The sequence below is a fragment of the Oncorhynchus clarkii genome, chromosome 17 (assembly GCF_045791955.1).
Source record: "Oncorhynchus clarkii lewisi isolate Uvic-CL-2024 chromosome 17, UVic_Ocla_1.0, whole genome shotgun sequence".
NCBI lineage: Eukaryota > Metazoa > Chordata > Actinopteri > Salmoniformes > Salmonidae > Oncorhynchus > Oncorhynchus clarkii.
The window spans coordinates 13454251-13477257 of NC_092163.1; the positions used below are offsets into that span (position 1 = coordinate 13454251).

General features: G+C 44.1%; 1 protein-coding gene across 2 annotated transcripts in view; it reads left to right on the forward strand.

The window, feature by feature from the left end:
• The window catches only part of LOC139370307 (regulating synaptic membrane exocytosis protein 1-like), a 99029-nt gene that overhangs the window by 55807 nt on the left and 20215 nt on the right, over positions 1 to 23007 (forward strand). The window contains exons 4-19 of one of the 2 annotated variants that reach the window (XM_071109700.1): positions 101 to 1125; positions 7162 to 7202; positions 7743 to 7853; positions 8418 to 8517; positions 9733 to 9856; positions 10059 to 10115; positions 10478 to 10524; positions 10653 to 10768; positions 12228 to 12358; positions 12724 to 12895; positions 13533 to 13686; positions 14055 to 14114; positions 15133 to 15286; positions 19460 to 19573; positions 20212 to 20274; positions 22855 to 22944. In XM_071109700.1, the coding sequence (XP_070965801.1) occupies positions 101 to 1125; positions 7162 to 7202; positions 7743 to 7853; positions 8418 to 8517; positions 9733 to 9856; positions 10059 to 10115; positions 10478 to 10524; positions 10653 to 10768; positions 12228 to 12358; positions 12724 to 12895; positions 13533 to 13686; positions 14055 to 14114; positions 15133 to 15286; positions 19460 to 19573; positions 20212 to 20274; positions 22855 to 22944 (2559 nt within the window). The remainder of the gene's footprint in view (positions 1 to 100; positions 1126 to 7161; positions 7203 to 7742; positions 7854 to 8417; positions 8518 to 9732; positions 9857 to 10058; positions 10116 to 10477; positions 10525 to 10652; positions 10769 to 12227; positions 12359 to 12723; positions 12896 to 13532; positions 13687 to 14054; positions 14115 to 15132; positions 15287 to 19459; positions 19574 to 20211; positions 20275 to 22854; positions 22945 to 23007) is intronic. The other variant, XM_071109701.1, reaches the window with a different exon arrangement.

Consider the following 23007-nt stretch of genomic DNA (forward strand, 5'->3'; position numbering starts at 1 on the left):
TTTTTGTTATGTTATTACATGGTATTATGTTAATTAACAAAATAACAAGTGTGTAATGTTATATCAATGTCCATTATGGTCACCCTTCTCTTCTCTTCAGGAAAAGACCTGTGTCCCTCCATGAGCAGAACGGTAAGCCTGGTGGTCCTGGTCGTGGTAGAGGAGGCCGGGGACCCCCAGGGAAGCTTCAGACCGTGGCCTCCCAGGAGGAGTTCTGTGGTCCCGGGGACATAGACTGGCGGGACGGCCGGCACCTGGAGAAGGTCCGCTCCCATGACTACCCCGACGGCGGCGACCAAGGAAATCGCCCCGACCTCCGGAGACGCCCCCCGGAGGAGGATGAGCTGGAGCGCAAGCGGCGCCAGGAGGAGGAGTTCCAGACACGTTACCGCAGCGACCCCAACCTGGCGCGCTACCCGGTCAAGCCGCAGAAGGAGGAGCAGGAGATGCGCATGCACGCCAAGGTGTCGAAGGTGCGCCACGAGCGGCGCCACAGCAACAACGCCATCAATGAGGTGGGGCTGGAGGGCGGGGTAGGAGGGGGAGGGAACATGGGGGATGTGCCTGAGAATCGTCTCCGGAGGGGCGGCGGTGGGAGTGGTGGAGAACCGGACCGCAAGGCATCCGTGGAGAACCACCGCGCCTACTCCATGGACAGGACCGTGGGGGGTGGTGGGGGTGGTGGGGGTGGCGGAATGGGGCAGGGACCCCAGGGAGGTCCCCCCCTCCTCAAACAGAACCAGAACCATGGACCCCTTCAACCATCCGGTGGTGGCCCACGAACGGGCCCCCATCCTGGTGCTCCTCACCCCCACCAAGGACCCCCACCTCCAGCAGGCTGGGATCCCCCTAAGGGACCCCACCCCAGCCAACTGGACCCCAATTCCCAGGCAGCCATGATGCACAAGGCTAGGAGGGAGAAGTCCGGGGACAGCCTGCTGCGGAAGGACTCCCAGAGCTCGGACCAATCGGAGTCGCTGCGGCCGCCCCCACCCAGGCCCTACAAGAGCAAACGGGGCGTCAACAAGAGGCAGATGTCTATCAGCAGCTCAGAGGAGGAGGGCGCCTCCACGCCCGAGTACACCAGCTGTGAGGACGTGGACATGGAGAGCGTCAGTGAAAAAGGTCAGATTACTGCTCTCTCTCTCTGATAGCTCTTCTCATGTCAATATGATTGGTAATGCATTCAGATATTTTAAGATTGGAAGAATGATCAAATCTGGGTTGAGTTGGTGTTTTGGCTACCTGTATGGAGAGTGTCAGCGAGAAAGGTCTGATTCTTCAGTTTTCTATCAGATCGAATCATCTATATTAGCTGGTTTTGTGTCAGTATTGTCAGAGATTGTCAGAGATTTCGACATTGGTGGAATGATCAAACTTTCGTTAGAATTTATGGTTTTATGGTCACCTGTCGGGTGTCGCTACTATAGCAATATTCTTTCTTATCTTTTTTGTTATTATCAAAATCGCTTTGCTCTAGGTTTCCATCAAAATAAAGAATTTAAATGTACATTTCAAAGTTTACTGGGACTGTATCTCCCTGCCTATGATGTGCTATGGCCTTGACTCGGTACAACACTGTCATTCATCCACACCGCTGAAGCCAAACCCTATTACTTCCCATCCTGGAACAGGACAGCTCTCTTTTATTTAGGAAATGTCCTGTGATTTAGGCCAGCAGATTTGGCAGAATTAGGTCAGTGGCTAGTGCGGCTAACGCTACGTAAAGCTTCCCCGCCAAAACACCGGCTGCATCCTGCCGTTAACGGATAGGATATAATCGAGTTTGGGTGTCACCATTGTGGCCGGCCGAATGTTCAGTTTTTGCCTCTCGTTTGCTCACGCCGGCCTGCAACAGCTTTGCAATTCACTCTTCTTGACTAAATAAGGCTATGCTATTTTAGCAGTTAGCTTGTCGACGCAGGATGCCATTTTTTAAAATGTATTTAACCTTTATTTATCTAGGCAAGTCAGTTAAGAACAAATTCTTATTTTCAGTGACGGCCTAGGAACAGTGAGTTAACTGCCTGTTCAGGGGCAGAACGACAGATGTGTACCTTATACCTTGTCAGCTCGGGGGTTTGAACTTACAACCTTCCGGTCACTAGTCCAACGCTCTAACCACTAGGCTACCCTGCCATGACGACGGTTGTCGTTTTGTTTATCTGTGTACTCATCTCACTCACCACTAACCACCACCACTGGTCACTCCGGGCCAATCCCAATCCCAAATTAGATGATCAGATTAGGTTAACACATGGGAATAGGGTGTTTAACGGGGGGCGACAGGAGGGAGAAATAGGTAGAAAGTTAGCTGTCGTAGCTAGCAAGTGTTTAGCCGTGTTTACTTCAGGAGTAGGCCAGTCCCAAATCCAGCATGGGATTTACTTTTGATGTTGTCCGCCCGGTAAACAAATTCAGAGACGGGACCAGGCTAAAGGCTAAATGTGGCTATGTGAAGTGTAACTCAGCCGTGTAAAAGCCTGGGTTCCCGAGGACAACGCATGTCCAATAAATACGGCTTCCTTCTGTTCTTTTGGGATGAAGGATTGATGGTGTAGATGGATATGTGGTTGGTTAATCTAAAACCTCACAACGAGACAGTTCGGTCAACTTCCGGGTTGTTGCGTGTTTTAATTTTTTTTTTACAGTGAAACACTTGAACGGCTCCAAATTGTAAGCGAGGGTACAGATACACCCCAAACCTACTTTACATGCTATTTAGTAGACCTGCGAGACAGCTTTACTGTTGCAATCAAACCAGTCAAATGAGATCGTAAAACGTTAATGCCATGTCGTCTAATATCTTGTTGGGAGGTTAGCAGTTTGAATACGCTCCTGATGCAGGCTATATTTTGCAAGATTAACTAGGGCCTTTATAAAATGCCCAAGGAGGACACCTTTATGGAATTAAGAATCTATTTAAAGATGCATTTGGGATTGATTTAGGAGCTAAGAGTGTATTTTGGGATTGAATAATGAGATAAGAGTTTGCTGTTTACAGTTAAAGGAGGGAGTGGAGATTCAGCCAGTCTGATTGGTTGGCTTCCTCAAAGATGTCAAGTTGTGGAAGACAATATAGTAAGGAGGAAATGACAGGAGAAATCAGACCTAAGGTTCATTTTAACGTTGATGCAAATTCTTCAGTGTGTTTTTAGACAGTGTGTGTTTGTGTGTGTAGGCCTATCCATCTGCGATGCTCTCCTGATGACCTCCTGATGACCTCCTTCAGGTCAAATCACATAATTAAATAGAACACTATAATATACAGTATAATGTATATAATAACACTGTGATACATTGTTATGGATCAAATACATTATAAATACATTATTCACAGAAGGGTTGTCAATTCCTGTCAGATTAGTGTAAAACCTGCAGCATTGATGTCTGACCTTACTACAGGGTCAGGGTCAAGTCAAATCTGAACCTGGATCAGCCTCTAACATTGACCAGATTTATCCCTATTAATAGAAAAAGATTCAGGATGAGAGGGGATCGTCTCCAGATTCTCTATGTTTTTGTAATTCTGGCCATGTGACCTGAGTTTTTACAGGTACATACAGGAGACGTTGACTTTGAATAGCTAAACATTCCTCATCGGTAATTATTATTAGCCTGTTAGTTTTTGCACCCAGAAAAGAAGTGCTCCAGATCGTGTGATCTGATGTCCAATATTAATCTGCTAAAAACAGAAAAAGGAACAGTCAGCACACTGAATCGAGGAGTCAGCAGGAACGTTTTGAAGTAGTTCCCCCATTGCACTTTCCAATTTCAGATTGCGCTTCACATCTTTTTAGATCTCACTTCCGAGATCTCACTTTCGAATCAGCAAACAGTTGAGTTGCACCCCTCAACTTTAACCCCTACTTCCTCCCTCCTCTCCTGACCACTTACTTTCCCTTAGCTCTTTATACACACGTCTCTGATCAGTGTCCAAGCTGGCTGTGGACCTGTAGGTTCAGGGACTTGTCCCTGTTTCTAAAGTCACACACCAAAGTCCCCATCTAATTTCATCCTGCTATTCTGTTGACGTCATTCATTGAAGACATAAAAGGGTGGATGAGGCCTTGAAGGAGGTATGAGGCTTTGGAGGACGTGTGGGACTGGTTCGATGGGTAGAGCTGGTCTGGACTGAAGTGTGGCCATTCTCTAGTCTCTCTGTCTCGCCACCATCTGTCAGTAAGGCTGGTAATGAGAGTTGGGCGACAGACAGGGTCCCAGTTTGTCCCCTTGTCTCCTGGTGTGTTGGACTGAGTTGACTTAGTCTGACGGAGACTGGAACTGACTTTCTCGTTTTAGCTTTTACCTCTCTCTCTCTCCATCTCTAACTCTCTCTCTCTCTCTTTCTCTCTCTCCATCTCTAACTCTCTCTGTCTCTAACTCTATCTTTCTGTTTATCTTCTTTCTCTCTCTCTCTCTCTCTCCCTCTCTCTCTCTCTCTCTCTCTCTCTCCCTCTCTCTCTCTCTCTCTCTCTCCATCTCTAACTCTCTCCGTCTCTAACTCTCTCTATCTTTCTGTTTATCTTCTCTCTCTCTCTCTCTCTCTCTCTCTCTCTCTCTCTCTCTCTCTCTCTCTCTCTCTCTCTCTCTCAATTCAATTTCAATTAACAGGCTTTATTGTCATGGGAACCACATGTTTACATTGCCAAAGCAAGTGAAATAGATCATAAACACAAGTTAAATAAACAATAAAAAATGTACATTTCACTTACAAAAGTCCCAGAAGAATAAAGACATGTCAAATGTAATATTATGTCTATATGCAGTGTTGTAATGATGTGCAAATAGTTAAAGTATAAAAGGGAAAATAAATAAACACAAATATAGGTGTAACGAGATTCGTGTTCCTCTGACGAGGAGTATGAAGGATCGGACCAATATGCAGCGTGGTACGTGTCCATGTTGAGATTTATTAACACTGAACACAAAAACCCAAATAACAAGGAGAACGAACGAAAACGAAACAGTTCTGTCTGGTGAAGACACAGAGACAGAAAACAATCACCCACAACTAAAGTATGATTCTAAGTATGATTCTCAATCAGAGACAACGAACGACACCTGCCTCTGATTGAGAACCATACCAGGCCAAACACATAAATACTACATAGTAAAAAGAACATAGACTACCCACCCCAACTCACGCCCTGACCAAACTAACACAAAGACATAATATAGGAACTAAGGTCAGAATGTGACAGTATCCCCCCCCCAAAGGTGCGGACTCCGGCCGCAAAACCTGAACCTATAGGGGAGGGTCTGGGTGTGCGTCTGTCCATGGTGGCGGCTCTGGCAGCTCCTGACTGACGGACGGCTCTGGCAGCTCCTGACTGACGGGCGGCTCTGGCAGCTCAGGACAGACAGGCGGCTCTGGAAGCTCCTGACTGACGGGCAGCTCTGGCAGCTCAGGACAGACAGGTGGCTCTGGCAGCTCAGGACAGACGGGCGGACCTGGAGGGAGGAGACGGAGAGACAGCCTGGTGCGTGGGGCTGCCACAGGACCCACCAGGCTGTGGAGACCTACAGGAGGCCTGGTGCTTGGAGGAGGCACCGGATGGACCGGGCTGTGGGGAAGCACTGGAGCCCTGGTGCGCAGCCTTGGCACCACTCCTCCCGGCTGGATCACCATTTTAGCCCGGACCATCCAGAGTGCAGGCACAGGTTGAAATCTCGTGCCTGTCGTTCTGCAGTGCTACCTCCTCATATCGCCGCCGCTCAGCTTTCGCTGCCTCCAGCTCTGCCTTGGGGCGGTATTCCCCAGCCTGTGCCCAGGGTCCCTTTCCGTCCAAAATCTCCTCCCATGTCCAGGAGTCCAGCACCCTCTGCTCCTGGTTACCACGCTGCTTGGTCCGGTTGTGGTGGGTGATTCTGTAACGATATTCGTAGGTGGAAGAAGGTGAAGAGGACCAAGGTGCAGCATGGTACGTGTTCATGGTAAATTTAATAAAGAAACTGAACACTAGAGCAAAAAAAACAACAAAGTGGAACAAACGAAAACGAAACAGTTCTGTCTGGTGAAGACACAGAGACAGAAAACAATCACCCACAACTAAAATGGGGAGAACAGGCTACCTAAGTATGATTCTCAATCAGAGACAACGAACGACGCCTGCCTCTGATTGAGAACCATACCAGGCCAAACACAAAACACAACATAGTAAATAAGAACATATACTACCCACCCCAACTCACGCCCCGTATAAACTAACACAAATACATAATAAAGGAACTAAGGTCAGAACGTGACAATAGGTTTGCTTGTTCTTCACTGGTTGCCCTTTTCTTGTGGCAACAGGTCACAAATCTTGCTGCTGTGATTGCACACTGGTATTTCACCCAATAGATATTGGAGTTTATCAAAGTTGGATTTGTTTTCAAATTCTTTGTGGGTCTGTGAAATCTGAGGGAAATATAGTATGTGTCTCTAATATGGTCATACATTTGGCAGGAGGTTAGGAAGTGCAGCTTTCACCTAATTTTGTGGGCAGTAGCCTGTCTTCATAGCCTGTCTTCTCTTGAGAGGCAGATCTGCCTTCGGTGGCATTTCTCAATAGCAAGGCTATGCTTACTGAGTCTGTACATAGATTTCCTTAATTTGGGGTCTGTCACAGTGGGCAGGTATTCTGCTACTGTTTAGTGTACTCTCTGTTTGGCATTCTAGTTTGATCTGTTTTTTTGTTAATTCTTTCCAATGTGTAATAATTATCTTTTTGTTTTCTCATGATTTGATTGGGTCTGATTGTGTTTCTGTCCTGGGGCTCTGTGGGGTCTGTTTGTGTTTGTGAACAGAACCCCAGGGCTCTTCTCCATGTTCATTTCTCTGTAGGTGATGGCTTTGGGAATCGCTTCCTTTTAGATGGTTGTAGAATTAGTGGGTATCGGCCTAATTCTGCTCTGCATGCATTATTTGGTGTTTTACGTTGTACAAGGATATTATTTTTTTCCAGAATTCTGCATGCAGAGTCCGTCTAACTCTCTCTATCTCTAACTCTCTTTATCACTTTCTGTGTATCTTATCTATCTGCCTCTCTCGATCTCTCTACTCTCTCTACCTCTCTCTCTCTCTCTCTCTCTCTCTACCTCTCTACCACTCTCTCTCGCTCTCGCTCTCTCTCTTTCTCGCTCTCACGCTCTATTGCTCTCTCGCTCTCTCTCCAGGTGATTGGGACTGCCATCCTCTGGATCCTGCTGTGTGGCATGTAAGTTTCAGGAGAAAGTGACAGATTTAGGTTTTGCTTAAGCTGACTCAACTCAGACTCACCACCCTAGGACACGCACGCACAGACACACACACAAATGCACGCATAGACACACACACGCAGACACACACACACACATGCATGCATGCACACACACACATCCTATTAGTTTCATTCCCCGCAGTGTCTGTGTAAGTGTGTGGGCGTACTCTACCCACCATTCATTACTAAATATAGATTCTTACAACATTAGAAACAGTCCAGACTAGACATAATTGCTTAGAGTGTAAATTGATATAGTATGTGTTTATTGTGGATGGGCAAGTCCCTCCTAGTTGGCCTGGGTGGGAGAGTTGTCCTCACAAGGGATGCAGAGACTCTCTGTCTTTCTCTTTCTCTCCCTAACTTGTTTTTACCTTTCTTACCCTCACTCCTCTCCCTCTCTGTCGCTACCTATATCCCCTCTCTACCACACCCCCCTCTCCGTCTCTCCCTCTTTGCCTCTCTCTGTCTGATGGAATTAAATCTCCCCCTCTACAGCATCCAGTGACATGGCAGCCGTCCAAGGAGGGCGACCACTTAATCGGACGCATCACTCTGAGCAAAAGGTCGGCCATGCCCCGCGAGGCAGGCTCCTTACTAGGGTTAAAGGTAAGAGGGAATCACTAGCAGCATCCCTTTCAATCACTACAGTGTTACCACATTAACCGCTGTATATTGTGTACTGAGACCGTTGGGTGCAGGACATCAGAGCACCCAGGCTCAGATGTGTGATGGTGTATTGTTAAAGGATGTGTATGATAATGGAAGTCTGGGAAAACTACCACACTAACCACTGTGTATCCCCGTGTACTGAGGCCACCCGGGTCTCTAACGTCTGACCTCCACATTAGGTAGCCTCGCTGCTAAGAGCGAGTAACCGAAAGGTTGCTGGTTTGAATCTCCGAGCCAACTAGGTGTGGGAAGAAATCTGTTGATGTGCCCTGACGCAAGGCACTTAACCCTGATTGCTCCTGTAAGTTGATCTGGATAAGAGTCTGCTTAATGACTGAAATGTAAGTGATGCTAGTGTACTATCCACAGGAGTATATAATAAAGGAAACTATGGGGACATGCTGTAGATTTGTACTCAGCTGGGACGGTATCCAGATTGTCATACCTTCATACTGACCTTGGTCTTGTGTCTGAACAGCCCGTGTTCTGTTCCCCTTCTAGGTTGTGGGTGGGAAGATGACAGAGACAGGGAGACTGGGGGCCTTCATCACCAAAGTCAAGAAAGGAAGTCTGGCGGACATTGTTGGCCACCTACGAGCTGGTAAGCAGCGTAGAAACAACATTCAGACATTCAGGGTTATCTGGTGGAGAAGTGTCGTCAGTCTGGGAGCTCTGTGAGATTGTCTGTGTGTTCTTTTTGAGCTGGGAAAATCTACCATTTCTACCTGAACACTTTGTGTTGTGAACAGAGGTTGTTAAGTAAATCGACCAGGCTAGGTTGAAAAAATAGAGGTTAAGACAACGTAATAATTCCATGCGCCAGCGTTAGAAAACAAACACATTCATTTGACCAGCGCTGTTGCTGATTCTACAGAATTGGCTTTGAAAACGTTACCAGTGGTCGGGACATCAAGTAATAAAGTGGCTGTAGATAATTGTTAAGGGAATTTTTATCAATGGTGACTAATTATGTATACATTACAATCAGGACTGACTAATCAGAATACTAATATGTTACTGTATATGTACTAATCCGAATACTATTATGTTACTGTATATGTACTAATCTGAATACTATTATGTTGCTGTAAATGTTTGAGTTTTCTTTCTTGATCCCAGTACTGAATATAATGTGTGTGTGAATGTGGTCAAGAGTTAGAACAATGACTGTCTGTTCCGTGGTACAAATGAATCAGACTGGCTAGAATGCTTATCTACACGAGAAAACCTAAATTATATTAAATTGGTAGGGAGACGGATGTGGGAAGGCTTGAGATACAGCCTTTGTACTGGAACGGAGATGACACGGGTTGGTGTTGGAACTAATGACGTCATTTTCAGTTTATAACCTGTGGTAACCTGTATCGTGGGGAGTACTCTCGAGAATAAACTCTGCTGTTTGATTTTGAGACTGGGCTATGTCTATTATTATAGAATAAGGGTCTTACAAGTCCTTATGAATGGACAGAGTGTTTAATTTTAATTGGATATTAAAACATAGAGTAATATAATTCCTTTAACAATAATTTGAAAAACATTTAAATAAATTGAATGACAGTTAAACAATTCTGCTTTAGTTTGCTGAGTACACTACGATTGTGTTTATTTTCCACTTTGATGGTGAACTTTCTGTACCTGGTAACATTCACTTCTAGTCATTTTCACTCCGGCGCTGGTCCAATGATTTTGTTTATTTTCTAACACTTCTGCAAGGAATTATTACATTGTCTTAACCTTTGTTATCTTTAACCTAGGCTCCATGCTTACCCATGAATCAGCTGTTTTAATGTCGGCCATCTTGTTTCCTGTTTTCCAGGTGATGAGGTACTGCAGTGGAACGGGAAGTCGTTGCCGGGAGCAACCAAGAAGGAAGTGTACAACATCATTCTGGAATCCAAGGCGGAGCCTCAAGTGGAAATAGTTGTCTCAAGGCCTATTGGGTAAGACTGACTTCCTGTGTGAAATGCTAAATTCCCATTTTGGAATCGTTGTGCGATACACTGCAACTATTGTGTGACTATTTTGCACTGCATTTGCCATTTTGGACTATTATTACTATATTGCGACTGTTGTGGGCCCTTTTCTGACTATTTCTAATTTTGAAGTGAAATGTTGACGGCCATTGTCTTCTTTACCTAAAAGATCTATCCACCGCATCATTTCCAATAACTTCTTGAGAAAGGTGTATAGAGCGTATCAGTAAGTACATACTTATTGTGGACATAGTGACCACTATGTCGTACGGTAGTCCTTCCCTGAGGCCTAACCCTGATGTAACCCCTAACATCCTAGACCTTAGAGAAACCCTTATAAGGCAAGTTCCCTCTCTTCTCTCAACCCATACGTCTCTCCCCTGTGTGGGTATGAATTACCGCTCTCTAACCCAACACACAGTTTGTGTACGTGTCTGTGTTTTTCCTTTTCGATACAAACAAACATACGATTGAGGTATTGCATGTGCTGGCACTCTGTATCAAATGGAGGGTGGTGATGGCTGTTGGTCAGTGACTATTGCAGAGGTCTGTGCAGACGTTTGATGTAATCTTCCTCCCATCTTACAGAGACATACCAAGAATTCCAGAAACATCCCATCCTCCTTTAGAATCGAGTAAGTGTCAACAAAGCTTTGGTTTTCCTTGATGAATAAAACGGCATAGTTCATTGGTGTTAATATACAGTACTGTCTACCCACCGAGTTGTTTGAGTCTTTCACATCCTGGTTCTTTCCCCTGGCAGCGGGCTCCAGTTCCTTTGAGTCTCAGAAGATGGAGCGTCCCTCCATATCGGTCATGTCCCCCACCAGCCCTGCTACCCTCAGAGCCCTCCCCGTCATCCTGCCTGGACAGCTCTCTGTGAGTACTGGATATTTGCTGGATCTACACTGGACTATACTGGACTATACTGGACTATACTGGACTATTACTGGACTATTACTGGACTATTACTGGACTATACTGGACTATACTGGACTATTACTGGACTATTACTGGACTATTACTGGACTATACTGGACTATACTGGACTATACTGGACTATACTGGACTATACTGGACTATTAATGGACTATTTCTGGACTATTACTGGACTATTACTGGACTATACTGGACTATTACTGGACTATACTGGACTATTGCTGGACTATACTGGAACATACTGAACTATTACTGGACTATACTGGACTATACTGGACTATACTGGACTATACTGGACTATTGCTGGACTATTACTGGACTATTACTGGACTATTACTGGACTATATTGGACTATTACTGGACTATATTGGACTATTACTGGACTATAATGGACTATTGCTGGACTATACTGGACTATACTGGACTATACTGGACTATTACTGGACTATACTGGACTATTGCTGGACTATTACTGGACTATTACTGGACTATACTGGACTATACTGGACTGTACTGGACTATACTGGACTATTACTGGACTATTACTGGACTATTACTGGACTATTACTGGACTATTCCTGGACTATTACTGGACCATACTGGACTATTACTGGACTATTACTGGACTATTACTGGACTATTACTGAACTATTACTAGACTATACTGGACTATACTGGACAATACTGGACTATTACTGGACTATTACTGGACTGTACTGGACTTGACTGGACTATACCGGACTGTACTGGATCTACACTGGACTGTACTGGACTATACTGTATTGGATCTATACTGGACTATATTGGACTGTACTGGATCTACACAAGACTGTACTGGATTTACACTGGACTGTACTGGATCTACTCTGGACTATACAGGACTGTACTGGATCTACACTGGACTGTACTGGATCTACACTGTACTATACAGGACTGTACTGTACTGGACTGTACTGGACTATACCAGACTGTACTGGATCTACACTGGACTATACTGGACTGTACTGGATCCACACTGGACTGTACTGGACTATACTGGATCTACACTGGACTATACTGGATCTACACAAGACTGTACTGGACTATACTGGACTGTACTAGGCTATACTGGATCTACACTGGACTATACTGGATTATACTGGACTGTACTGGATATACACTGGACTATACTGGACTGGACTGGACTATACTGGACTATACTGGACTGTACCTGGGGGGGGGGGGGGCTGGATACATGGATGTGTGGATGGGCGGACAGATTTACGAACAAACAGTCAGACAGAATGATAAATGGCCTATATTTCACTTTTCACAATGTCCTGTGTAATCCACAACCAATGGTCTACTCTAACTGGATTCATTCAGTCACATTCATCTAATCCCATGATGTTGTTCATAGGTAAAGCTGTGGTATGACAAAGTGGGCCATCAACTGATCGTCAACGTCCTTCAAGCCATAGACCTGCCCCCCCGACCGGACGGGCGACCCAGGAACCCCTACGTCAAGATGTACTTCCTCCCTGACCGAAGGTAAACCGGTCTCAATTTACTAGGGTTAACATTAAGTAGTTGTTATACCTGTGTAAACACACAGTAATTACTGAAGTATATTACAAGTACAGGGGTTCAACATTGTACATAAACAGATCGTTTTTTGTATGTAACAGTAACCAATATACTTTAAACACACTGTCAACACGTTCTCTTCTGATTTGCTTCCTGTCTATGTAGTTTTCTGTTATATTTCATCATCCTTATAGTGAGTCACAGACCCTTATTTGGGGACAGTATGTGACAGCTACATACATGACTCTCTGACTTCCGTTGACTCTCCTTCTAAGGTTCGTCTTCCCTCTCCTAACATTCCTCTGCCTTCTCCCCTGTCATGTTCCCAGTGATAAGAGCAAGCGCAGGACCAAGACGGTAAAGAAGAGCGCTGGGCCCAAGTGGAACCAGACGTTCCTGTACTCCCACGTCCACCGCAGGGACTTCAGAGAACGCATGCTGGAGATCACTGTCTGGGACCAGCCTAGAATACAGGAGGAGGAGAGTGACTTCCTGGGAGAGGTAAGATACACACACACACACACACACACACACACACATACTGTACATACATACATACAATCATACTGTTTATAGTACATTTGAATAGTATCTTAATTTTTGTGTAAATTATTACTGTTCTCATATTTTATTCATAGATATTATATTTGTGTGTAAATTGTTACTGTTCTCAGATTTGTATTTAATAGATTTTAGATGTGTATGAATCTTTTGCTGTTTTGCAAAATGCTATATACCCATTGGTCATCTGGAATGGAATGTCTATTTGACTGTGATATGTGGTTGTCTTACCTGGCTATCTTAAGATAAATGCACTCACTGTAAGTCATTCTGGATAAGACCTCGTTGATCATTTCTTTAAACAACGAAAGCTAATTCACCAACATTTGTGAAAATAAATATACTGTATATTGTTTTGAAATGAAACTCGAAATGAAACTTGAAATGAAACAGTATACACAGAAAACAAAACACACACACATTCATTTGCACGTATCCACACACACTTGCAAACTCAAACACGCACAGAGAACCACAGATGGACGCCATCATGCCCTCTATGCTGACGTTGTCTTGTTCTGTATGTCTCTGACTTTCTCTCCTCCTCCTTCTTCCCTCTCTTCCCTCTCACTTCTAGATCCTGATAGAGCTGGAGACTGCCCTGCTGGACGACGTCCCTCACTGGTATAAACTCCAGACCCACGACGTGTCCTCTCTACCTCTGCCCCAGCCATCCCCTTACCTCCCACGCAGACACGCCTCTCACGACAGCCCCAGCAAGAAACTACAGAGTAAGTCTTGTTGTGTGTGTGTGTGTGTGTGTTCGCGCGTGCGTATGTGTGTGAGAGAGATCGAGAGAGTGTGTGTGCTTGCATGCTTGCGTTCGTGTGTGTGTATGTGTGTACAGTATATACATTGTGTGTGTGTGGTGTATTGACACTGACCTCGGCTATAGATTCTCCCTGCTACAGTATGCCAAGATGAACTTCCTATGAACTTGTTTCCTGTGTGTGCGAGATCGATCGCAACTGCCATGGAAATTCTCAACCCTACTGTGTGTAAACTCTCTACCATGCTGTGTGTAAACCCTCTACCCTACTATGCGTGTGTAACCCTACCTTGTGTGTGTGTGTGTGCGTGTCTATCCACTGTTGTGCAGGGTCCCATCGCATCATTGACACAGAGTTTGATGATACAGGTATAGCGGTAGTATCTGAAGGTGGGTGGGTGGGCATGGTTACTGTTACCCAGCTTCAAGTAGTGAGAGTCCAGCACTGGAGGAGAGAGGTGTGACCACTTTACAGCTCCTCTCATACCCCAGCCTATCTAACCATGGGCTACTTCATTTGATCCCAACTGACAACCTCAGAGATGTTTTACATTGGGGAAAAAATGTCATTGGTTCCCAATTTTACCCCACACTTTGGATTTAACTCTGATTACAGCCCTTTGTAATACCAACGTATACTACAACGATACCATGGTATTACTACAATTCTATTATGGTATGTGTTCTGCCATGATACTGTACACATCCTTTCTCCTCCTCTGTCGGACTGTAGTAATGCAGCTTGTAGAGCAGATCCACTGGGAGCACTGAGTGCATGGAGCTATAGAGCCGTGATGTCGCTGTCCATTCCACTGACGCTGTCACCTGCATGTCTGGTAGTAGAGCCTGAAGTAGTAGTGACTCAAGACAACAAGACAAGGATACGGTGTATAAACCAGTGCCTGATTCGCACCATAGGGTCAACATGAACTGTGCTGTTCTGGCTCAGCTATTTCAAAAAGGGTATAAGGCTACTTAGCCTGGGTGCCAGACAGTTTCTGCCTTAGCCTGGTTGCCATTGCAAGCTGGCAATGGGGTAACTTTATGGAATGCAGAAACAGTCCGGTACACAAGTTAGCTCAATACCTGGTGTAACTATTCAATGCAACTCTTCAAATGTAACCAAAAAACTTCCAGTGTAAAATATCCCACTCTGATGTGCTACAGTTTGCAGTCTGTATCATTTGTCCTCTCAGCTCCCTCACGTGGCATGGGTTTGATCAGACTAGAGCTGCTATGGGCCACTGTATTAATAGAAGTTGAGCACCAGCATGATCTCTGTAGTTTTGGGAAAACCAAGCGATCACCAGAAGGCGTAGTGAATGTTGAGTGGCGGCGCTCAACACTGACACATTTTGTCAGCAGGTAACATGCTACGACTGCTGATTCCTCCTCCGTATGTGTGTAGGTGCAGAGCGTAACTCGAGGGAGAGGGAGAGGAACAGCACCCTGACTGTCCCAGAGCAGCAGAGACTGGCCCAGCACCGCTCCAGATCTGTGTCCCCTCACCGCGAGGACATAACAAGGGCCCGCTCCCGCCCTGCACACGTCCCCATGCAGAGGTAGCTGCAGCTTCTGTATCACACAGATATACCTAAACTAGTCTTGCACAGCCATACATCGGAATCACGTTGTTGTCACGCTGCCTGGTTCTCGACGAGACTACACCCACACACATCTGCATTCTTCTTTCTCTCTCTCTCTTTCTCTTTCTCTTTTTTCTCTCTTTCTTTCTTGTTCTCTATCTTCATCTCTCTCTTTCTCTCTCTTTTTTCTCTCTTTCTCCCTCTCTCTCCTTTTTCTCTCTTTCCTTTTCTCTCTCGCTCGCTTTCTCCCTCTTTCTCTTGCTCTCACTCACTCTTACTCTCTCTTTCTCCCTCTCTCTCTCTCTTTCTTTCTCTCTCTCTCTTTCTTTCTCTCTTTTTTCTCTTTCCCTGCCTTAAAACCTGGTATTAAAATAAAAAAACATTATTTTATTTTTTTTGGGGGGGGGGGGGGTTGTATCATTTGATTTACACAACATGCCTACCACTTTGAAGATGCAAATTATTTTTTATAGTGAAACAAACAAGAAATAAGACAAAAAAACTGAAAACTTGAGCGTGCATAACTCAAAGTCAATGCTTTGTAGAGCCACGTTTTGCAGCAATTACAGCTGTAAGTCTCTTGGGATATGTCACTATAAGCTTGGCACATCTAGCCTCTGGGATTTTTGCCCATTCTTCAAGGCAAAACTGCTCCAGCTCCTTCAAGGCTGATGGGTTCCTGTCGGTGTACAGCAATCGTTAAATCATACCACAGATTATCAATTGGATTGAGGTCTGGGCTATGACTACTTCATTCCAAGACATTTAAATGTTCCCCTTAAACCACTTGAGTGTTGCTTTAGCAGCATGCTTAGGGTCATTGTCCTGCTGGAAGGTGAACCTCCGTCCCAGTCTCAAATCTCTGGAAGATTGAAACACGTTTCCTTCAAGAATTTCCCTGTATTTAGAGCCATCCATCATTCCTTCAATTCTGACCAGTTTCCCAGTCCCTGCTGATGAAAAACATCCAAACAGCATGATGCTGCCACCACCATGCTTCACTGTGGGGATGGTGTCCTCGAGGTGATGGGAGGTGTTGGGTTTTTGCCAGACATAGCATTTTCCTTGATGGCCAAAAATATATATTTTAGTCTCATCTGACCAGAGTACCTTCGTCCATATGTTTGGGGAGTCTCCCACATGCCTTTTGGCAAACACCAAACTGGGTTTTCTTATTTTTTTCTATAAGCAATGGCTTTTTTCTGGCCACTCTTCCGTGAAGCCCAGCTCTGTGGAATATACTGCTTAAAGTGGTCCTATGGACAGATACTCCAATCTCAGCTGTGGAGCTTTGCAGCTCCTTCAGGGCTATCTTTGGTCTCTTTGTTGCCTCTCTGATTAATGCCCTCCTTGCCTGGTCTGTGAGTTTTGGTGGGTGGCCCACTCTTGGCAGGTTTGTTGTGGTGCCATATTCTTTCCATTTTTTTAATAATGTATTTAATGGTGGTCCGTGGGATGTTCAAAGTTTCTGATATTTTTTTATGACCCAACCCTGATCTGTACTTCTCCCAACTTTGTCCCTGACCTGTTTGGAGAGCTCCTTGGTCTTCATGGTGCCGCTTGCTTGGTGGTGCCCCTTGCTTAGTGGTGTTGCAGACTCTGGGGTTTTTCAAAACAGTGTATATATACTGAGATCATGTGACAGATCATGTGACACTTAGATTGCACACAGGTGGACTTTATTTAATTAATTATGTGACTTCTGAAGGTAATTGGTTGCACACCAGATCTTATTTTGGGGCTTCATCACATAGGGGGAGAATACACATGCACACACCACTTTTCCATTTTTTGAAACAAGTTATTTTTTTCATTTCACCAATTTGGACTATTTTGTGTTTGTCCATTACATGAAATCCAAATAAAATTTAAATTACAGGTTGTAATGCAACAAAATAGGAAAAACGCAAACGGGGGTGAATACTTTTGCAATGCACTGTATATATACAGTACCGGTTTGGATACAGCTACTCATTCAAAGGTTTTTCTTTATTTGTACTATTTTCTACATTGTAGAATAATAGTGAAGACATCACAACTATGAAATAACACTCATGGAATCATGTAGTAACCAAAAAAGTGTTAACCTATCTAGGGTATGTTAATTAATCACTTACCTTTGATGATCTTCATGTGGTTGCACTCAGAAGACATACATTTATTCAATACATGTTCCTTTTGTTCAATAGTCTCTCTTTATATCCGAAAACCTTAAAAAATATGTAAAAAAATTAGAAACATGTCCAACGATGTTTATATTCAATCCTCAGGTTGTTTTTAGCCTAAATAATCGATAATATTTCAACCGGACAATAACGTTGTCAATATAAAAGGTAAACAAGAAAGGCACTCTCTCGGTCGTGCGCATGAAAAAGCTCTGTGACACGGCAGGGTCCACTCATACAGACTGCTCTTACTCCCTAATTTTTCAGATTACAAGCCTGAAACAATTTCTAAAGACTGTTGGCATCTAGTGGAAGGCATAGGAACTGCAATTTGAGTCCTAAGTCACTGGATACTGTAATGTCATTGAATAGAAAACTACAACAACAACAAATATCCTACTTCCTGAATGGATTTTTCTCAGGTTTTCACCTGCCAAATCAGTTATGTTATACTCACAGACATTATTTTAACAGTTTTGGAAACTTTAGTGTTTTCTATCCAAATCTACTAATTATATGCATATCCTATCTTCTGGGCCTGAGTAGAAGGCAGTTTAATTGGGGCACGCTTTTCATCCAAAATTCCAAATGCTGCCCCCTACCCTAGAGAAGTTAAATAATGTTATGTTTGTTGAAAGGATCGGACCAAGGTGCAGCGTGCATAGAGTTCCACATTCATTAATAGTGAAACTTACAACAAAAACAACAAAGAATATAACAAACGTGCAGTATTGCAGTGCACAAGGCAACTATACAAAAACAAGATCCCACAACAGAAAGTGGGAAAAAGGGCTGCCTAAGTATGATCCCCAATCAGAGACAACAATAGACAGCTGCCTCTGATTGGGAACCATACTTGGCCAAAAACAAAGAAATAGACAACATAGAATGCCCACCCTAAATCACACCCTGACCTAACCAAATAGAGAGAAAAAAAGTAACTCTAAGGTCAGGGCGTGACAAACAAATCAAAATATATTTTACATTTGATATTCTTTGTTAAAAGTTATCTTGTGGAATTTCTTTCCTTCTGAATGTGTTTGAGACAATCAGTTGTGTTGTAACAAGGTTGGGGTGGTATACAGAAGATAGCCCTATTTGGTAAAATGCCAAGTCCATATTATGGCAAGAACAGCTCAAATAAGCAAAGAGAAACGACAGTTCATCATTACTTTGAGATATGAAGGTCAGTCAATCCGGGAAAACCATCAAGCGCTATGATGAAACTGGTTCTCATGATGACTGCCACAGGAAAGGAAGGCCCAGTGATACCTCTGCTTTAGAGGAAAAGTTCAGTAAGTTCAGTACCAGCCTCAAAAATTGCAGCTCAAATAAGTGCTTCAGAGTTCAAGTAACAGACACATCTCAACATCAACTGTTCAGAGGAGACTGCGTGGATCAGGCCTTCATGGTCGAATTGCTGCAAAGAAACCACTACTAAAGGACACCAATAAGAAGAAGGGACTTGCTTGGGCCAATAAACACGAACAATGGACATTAGACCAGTGGAAATCTGTAATTTGGTCTGAAGAGTCCTTCAACTTCAACCCAAATTAGATGGTTTGGGATGAGTTGGACCACACAGTAAAGAAAAAGCAGCCAACAAGTGCTCAGCATATGTGGGAACGCCGTCAATTCCTCAGGAAGTTGGTTGAGAGAATGTCATGAGTGTGCAAAGCTGTTAACAAGGCAAAGGGTGGCTACTTTGAAGAATCTAACATTTTAAATAGATTTTGATTTGTTTAACACTTTTTTTGGTTATTACATGATTCCATATGTGCTATTTCATAGTTTTCATGTCTTCACTATTGTTCACATTCATTCATACCCCCGGGTTAACTCTTCAGCACACTCTTATGGCTCAAATCAATTTCCTTTTATGTCCACACTATGACATAACCAACGTTATTAGCAAAATGTTATCACAGTAACACTCTGTAACCAAAACCTCAGTAACACTCCTCTTTATGTCCTACCCCATTAGGAGTCTGGATGAGATCCATCAGAACCGCCACCACTCCTGCTCCCCCTCTCGTTACCATGACTCCCACGGGCAGCACCGCTCCGGGGACTCAGACTACGAGTACTCCGAGGACAGGTAACATCACACAGACAGTGGTGGCTGGTGGCCTTTGTTTATTAGGGAGGAGGTTAGACGTTAGATGCTGTAGGTACTGTATCAGGGAGTTTAAGATTACAGCCGGTCTGAGAATAGTTTGGTGGTTTATGGCAGGGAGAGAGTGTGTGCAGGTTATGCAGTGAAGTTCCAGTGTTTGTGTACAATAAGGATATACTTTGGAGTATCTAATTTGAGAAGAGCTTTGAGTACAATATAGGAGTTGATGCCGACATGGTTTCCTTCTTATTTTGCTCATTTGCAATGAAGTACCTGTAGAAGTACAGTATTCCTTTATGCCCAATCATTTCAAAGAGGTTGACAACTAGCTTTTAATTTTTGAGGTTGAAAGTGTCGGATACTCCAAGGACAAGTGGAATAGCAGGCTACATTAGTACTGTTCTATACTAATAATCACTAATACGACTAACAGTCCAATGCAAAAGTCTCTTACTAAAAGTTGAATATCATATTTATTATTATTGATGCTGAATCAAAATTATGATTTCATGATTTCTTCTCATTCATTTCTCATGAGCGGGTTTGTCTGATTTGACCATCCTCTTACGTTGTTGTTTTTGATTGGTTGTTCGGTTCACCCATCGCCATGGCAATCACAGTGAGGTCCTCGAGATGCACAGGTCTATCCGAGGCGGGAGTGCCGAGTGCCTGCACACAAACAGGTAAACAAAAACAACAACGACCAAAAAGCCAGAGACGTTACTGTTATCGTCCCTACCCACCATCTTTCTTCTATTGCATTACCCATCATTCTTTGCATTGTCATTCAATGTTCACAGCTCCATGTTATCTCGGTCAGTGATACTACAGTCTATGGTTGTGATATAGAAAGTGTATGTTATGTATCACGTGGCAATGTTTTTGTTTAATGTGATGTGTTCCTATTCCATGTGCTGCATCAATGTTCACTTTTTGTCTACCTGCATAGAAAGGGGACAATGTGAAAGTTGTCTTTGTAATGTATTCAGCTTTATCTAGTTTTAGAATATCGATGAATTCGTTCCGGACACAAAGGGACTTCTTTTTTCACCCGAGAGGTCAGAAATAGTACCACACACTCTCCATGACACCATAAAAACATTGAGTTTAGGTTGGGTTTTAAACAGATTATCATAGATTACAGAATAGCTCTATCGTTTATCTCAGAATAGTATGAAAATCGCTCTTGGTGAATTACATTTTTGTCTGAACATTTTATCTATAGTAGATTAATGTTATTTTTGCCTGGACGTTTTATTTATAGAATTGTGTTGTTTTTTCCCCTCTTCTGTTTTTCCCCCCTCAATCAATGCACGGTCTACACTCAAATAACTACACAGGGGTGTAGCTAGGTCCAGCAATACACTACCACCCAAAATGCCCCTATTAGTCAATGGTATACACAAGGACATATACAGGTAAGAGAGTAGAATAAGAAAACCCTGCTCTCTTTCCCCTTTCTCTTCCCCAAAACCTGAACTCAACTCATCGTTGACATTTTGTGGCTTATGATGTTGTATCAACGTTCTCTCAACGTAATTGATTCCCCACACCGACCCCTAACAGAGCTTTACAGATTCGATGTGGTACCACTCTCCGAGGGTGTCTCAGGGGGAGTTGGGATATGCAAAAAACACATTTCCAATTGGACAAATATAAGCGTCCACCAAATTATTATTGATTATAATATGATGACCCTGAACCAGATCTGTTACAGTAGTACTATAGTAGTACTTCACTGTATATTTTAAAACTATAATCCTATGTACTGTCCTATATACAGTAGATATATATTACATGCTTGGTTTCCCCATGCTATAATGCTTTGACACATTAAAATCTGTCTAGATGGATTTATATAATCAGCATTACATTTAATCTCCATACATATAATGAACGGCAGGACAATCCCCCATCCCTACATCCCTACTTTCACCGTGTCCTCTGTTGTCATCTATGTCTTGGGCCTCCATCAGACAATCCCCCATCACTACACAGTAGTTGGGGAGAGGAAATACTGAGAATGGGGATTAGGATGGAGTAGATGTGATATTCTGGTGTCAAACCTGGATGTTCCTCCTCCGTGCCTCAAGCTCCAGAGATGTCCATCTGATATATTTATTGCATTGCTGTTTTTATATGGTTTGTTTGTTGACTTCAGTGCCACTGTTGGGTTTCCTTGTACGTCTTTATCGTGGTTCATTATTTGGCCTCTCATTCCTTTGGCATGCACGTCAAATCTAGTTTTTCTTTCCCTTTCTTGCATGCGTCTATACCATCTACCACGGATTCACGCGCGTGTAGCAACACCCTCCCTGCATGCCTAAAGAGCAAGCCTCCCCGGGGGCATCAGGGAGGGGGCGGTCCCGCCTCCCGTAGTGTCCTCACGCACCGTGTGCTCAGGTTCACTGATGAGGTCACCGTTAGGTAAGAAACCCATTTCCCCGCTCCCTTCGTCCTCTGCCCTCCCACCCCCAACGGACTTCACCTCTCCAACCCCGACCCCACGGATGACCCTCTCCCGCCGCCCAAAAGGCCTGACTTTGCACTCCACCGTCCATCCCTTTGTGAGGGATCGAATGCTCATCCTTAACCTCAACTTGTGGAAGACCACAGGACACACAACAGGGTTGACTGTACTAAACAATGAACAACTAAGTCCTTATTGGCACAATGCAAACCATAGCGTACATTGGGGCTCTGTGTCATGTGAGGCATGTGATGCCAGTTGGACACAGCATCTTTTCCAGTGTTGTGTTGACATCCATGGCCGCAACAAAGACCATGACATGACAAATGACAAGGTCCTTGACTGTAGAGAAGTGAGAGAGAAAGAGATTGTGTGTGTGTGATTTGTGCTATAGTATGTCTGCTCACGCAAATTTCACCCAGTCCACTCTCCTCCTCCACCAAGAGCAAGTTCCCATGGCAACGCTCCAACCTCCCCATCAGGTGGACTGACTGTACAGTTTGGCCGCAAAGGACCACTATTGTAATGAATGGAGGTTTTACAACTCCCTTATAAGTTTGTTCTGTATCTAATGTTTGATCCTTCTTTTCTTTCTGTCTCTCGTTTCCCCCTCCCACCTCTATTTGCAATTCCTTCCTTCTGTCTTGGACTCTTTATTTCCCTCGATTCTCTCTCTCTTGCTTTGTTTTTTTTCTCACTCTACCATTCCTTCCCTCTGTCTTGCACGCTTCCTTTCACTCTGTCCCACCTCTTCCTCTTTTCCCTTCCTTCTCTTCCCTCTGTGCTACTGTAGTGATCTGCAGCCCAGTCTGGACCGGGTGAGGAGTGCCAGCACCACCTGCCTCAGACCTGACACCAACCTCCACTCTCCTGATAAAGACAGGTAACACACACACCAACCTCCACTCTCCTGATAAAGACAGGTACACACACACCAACCTCCACT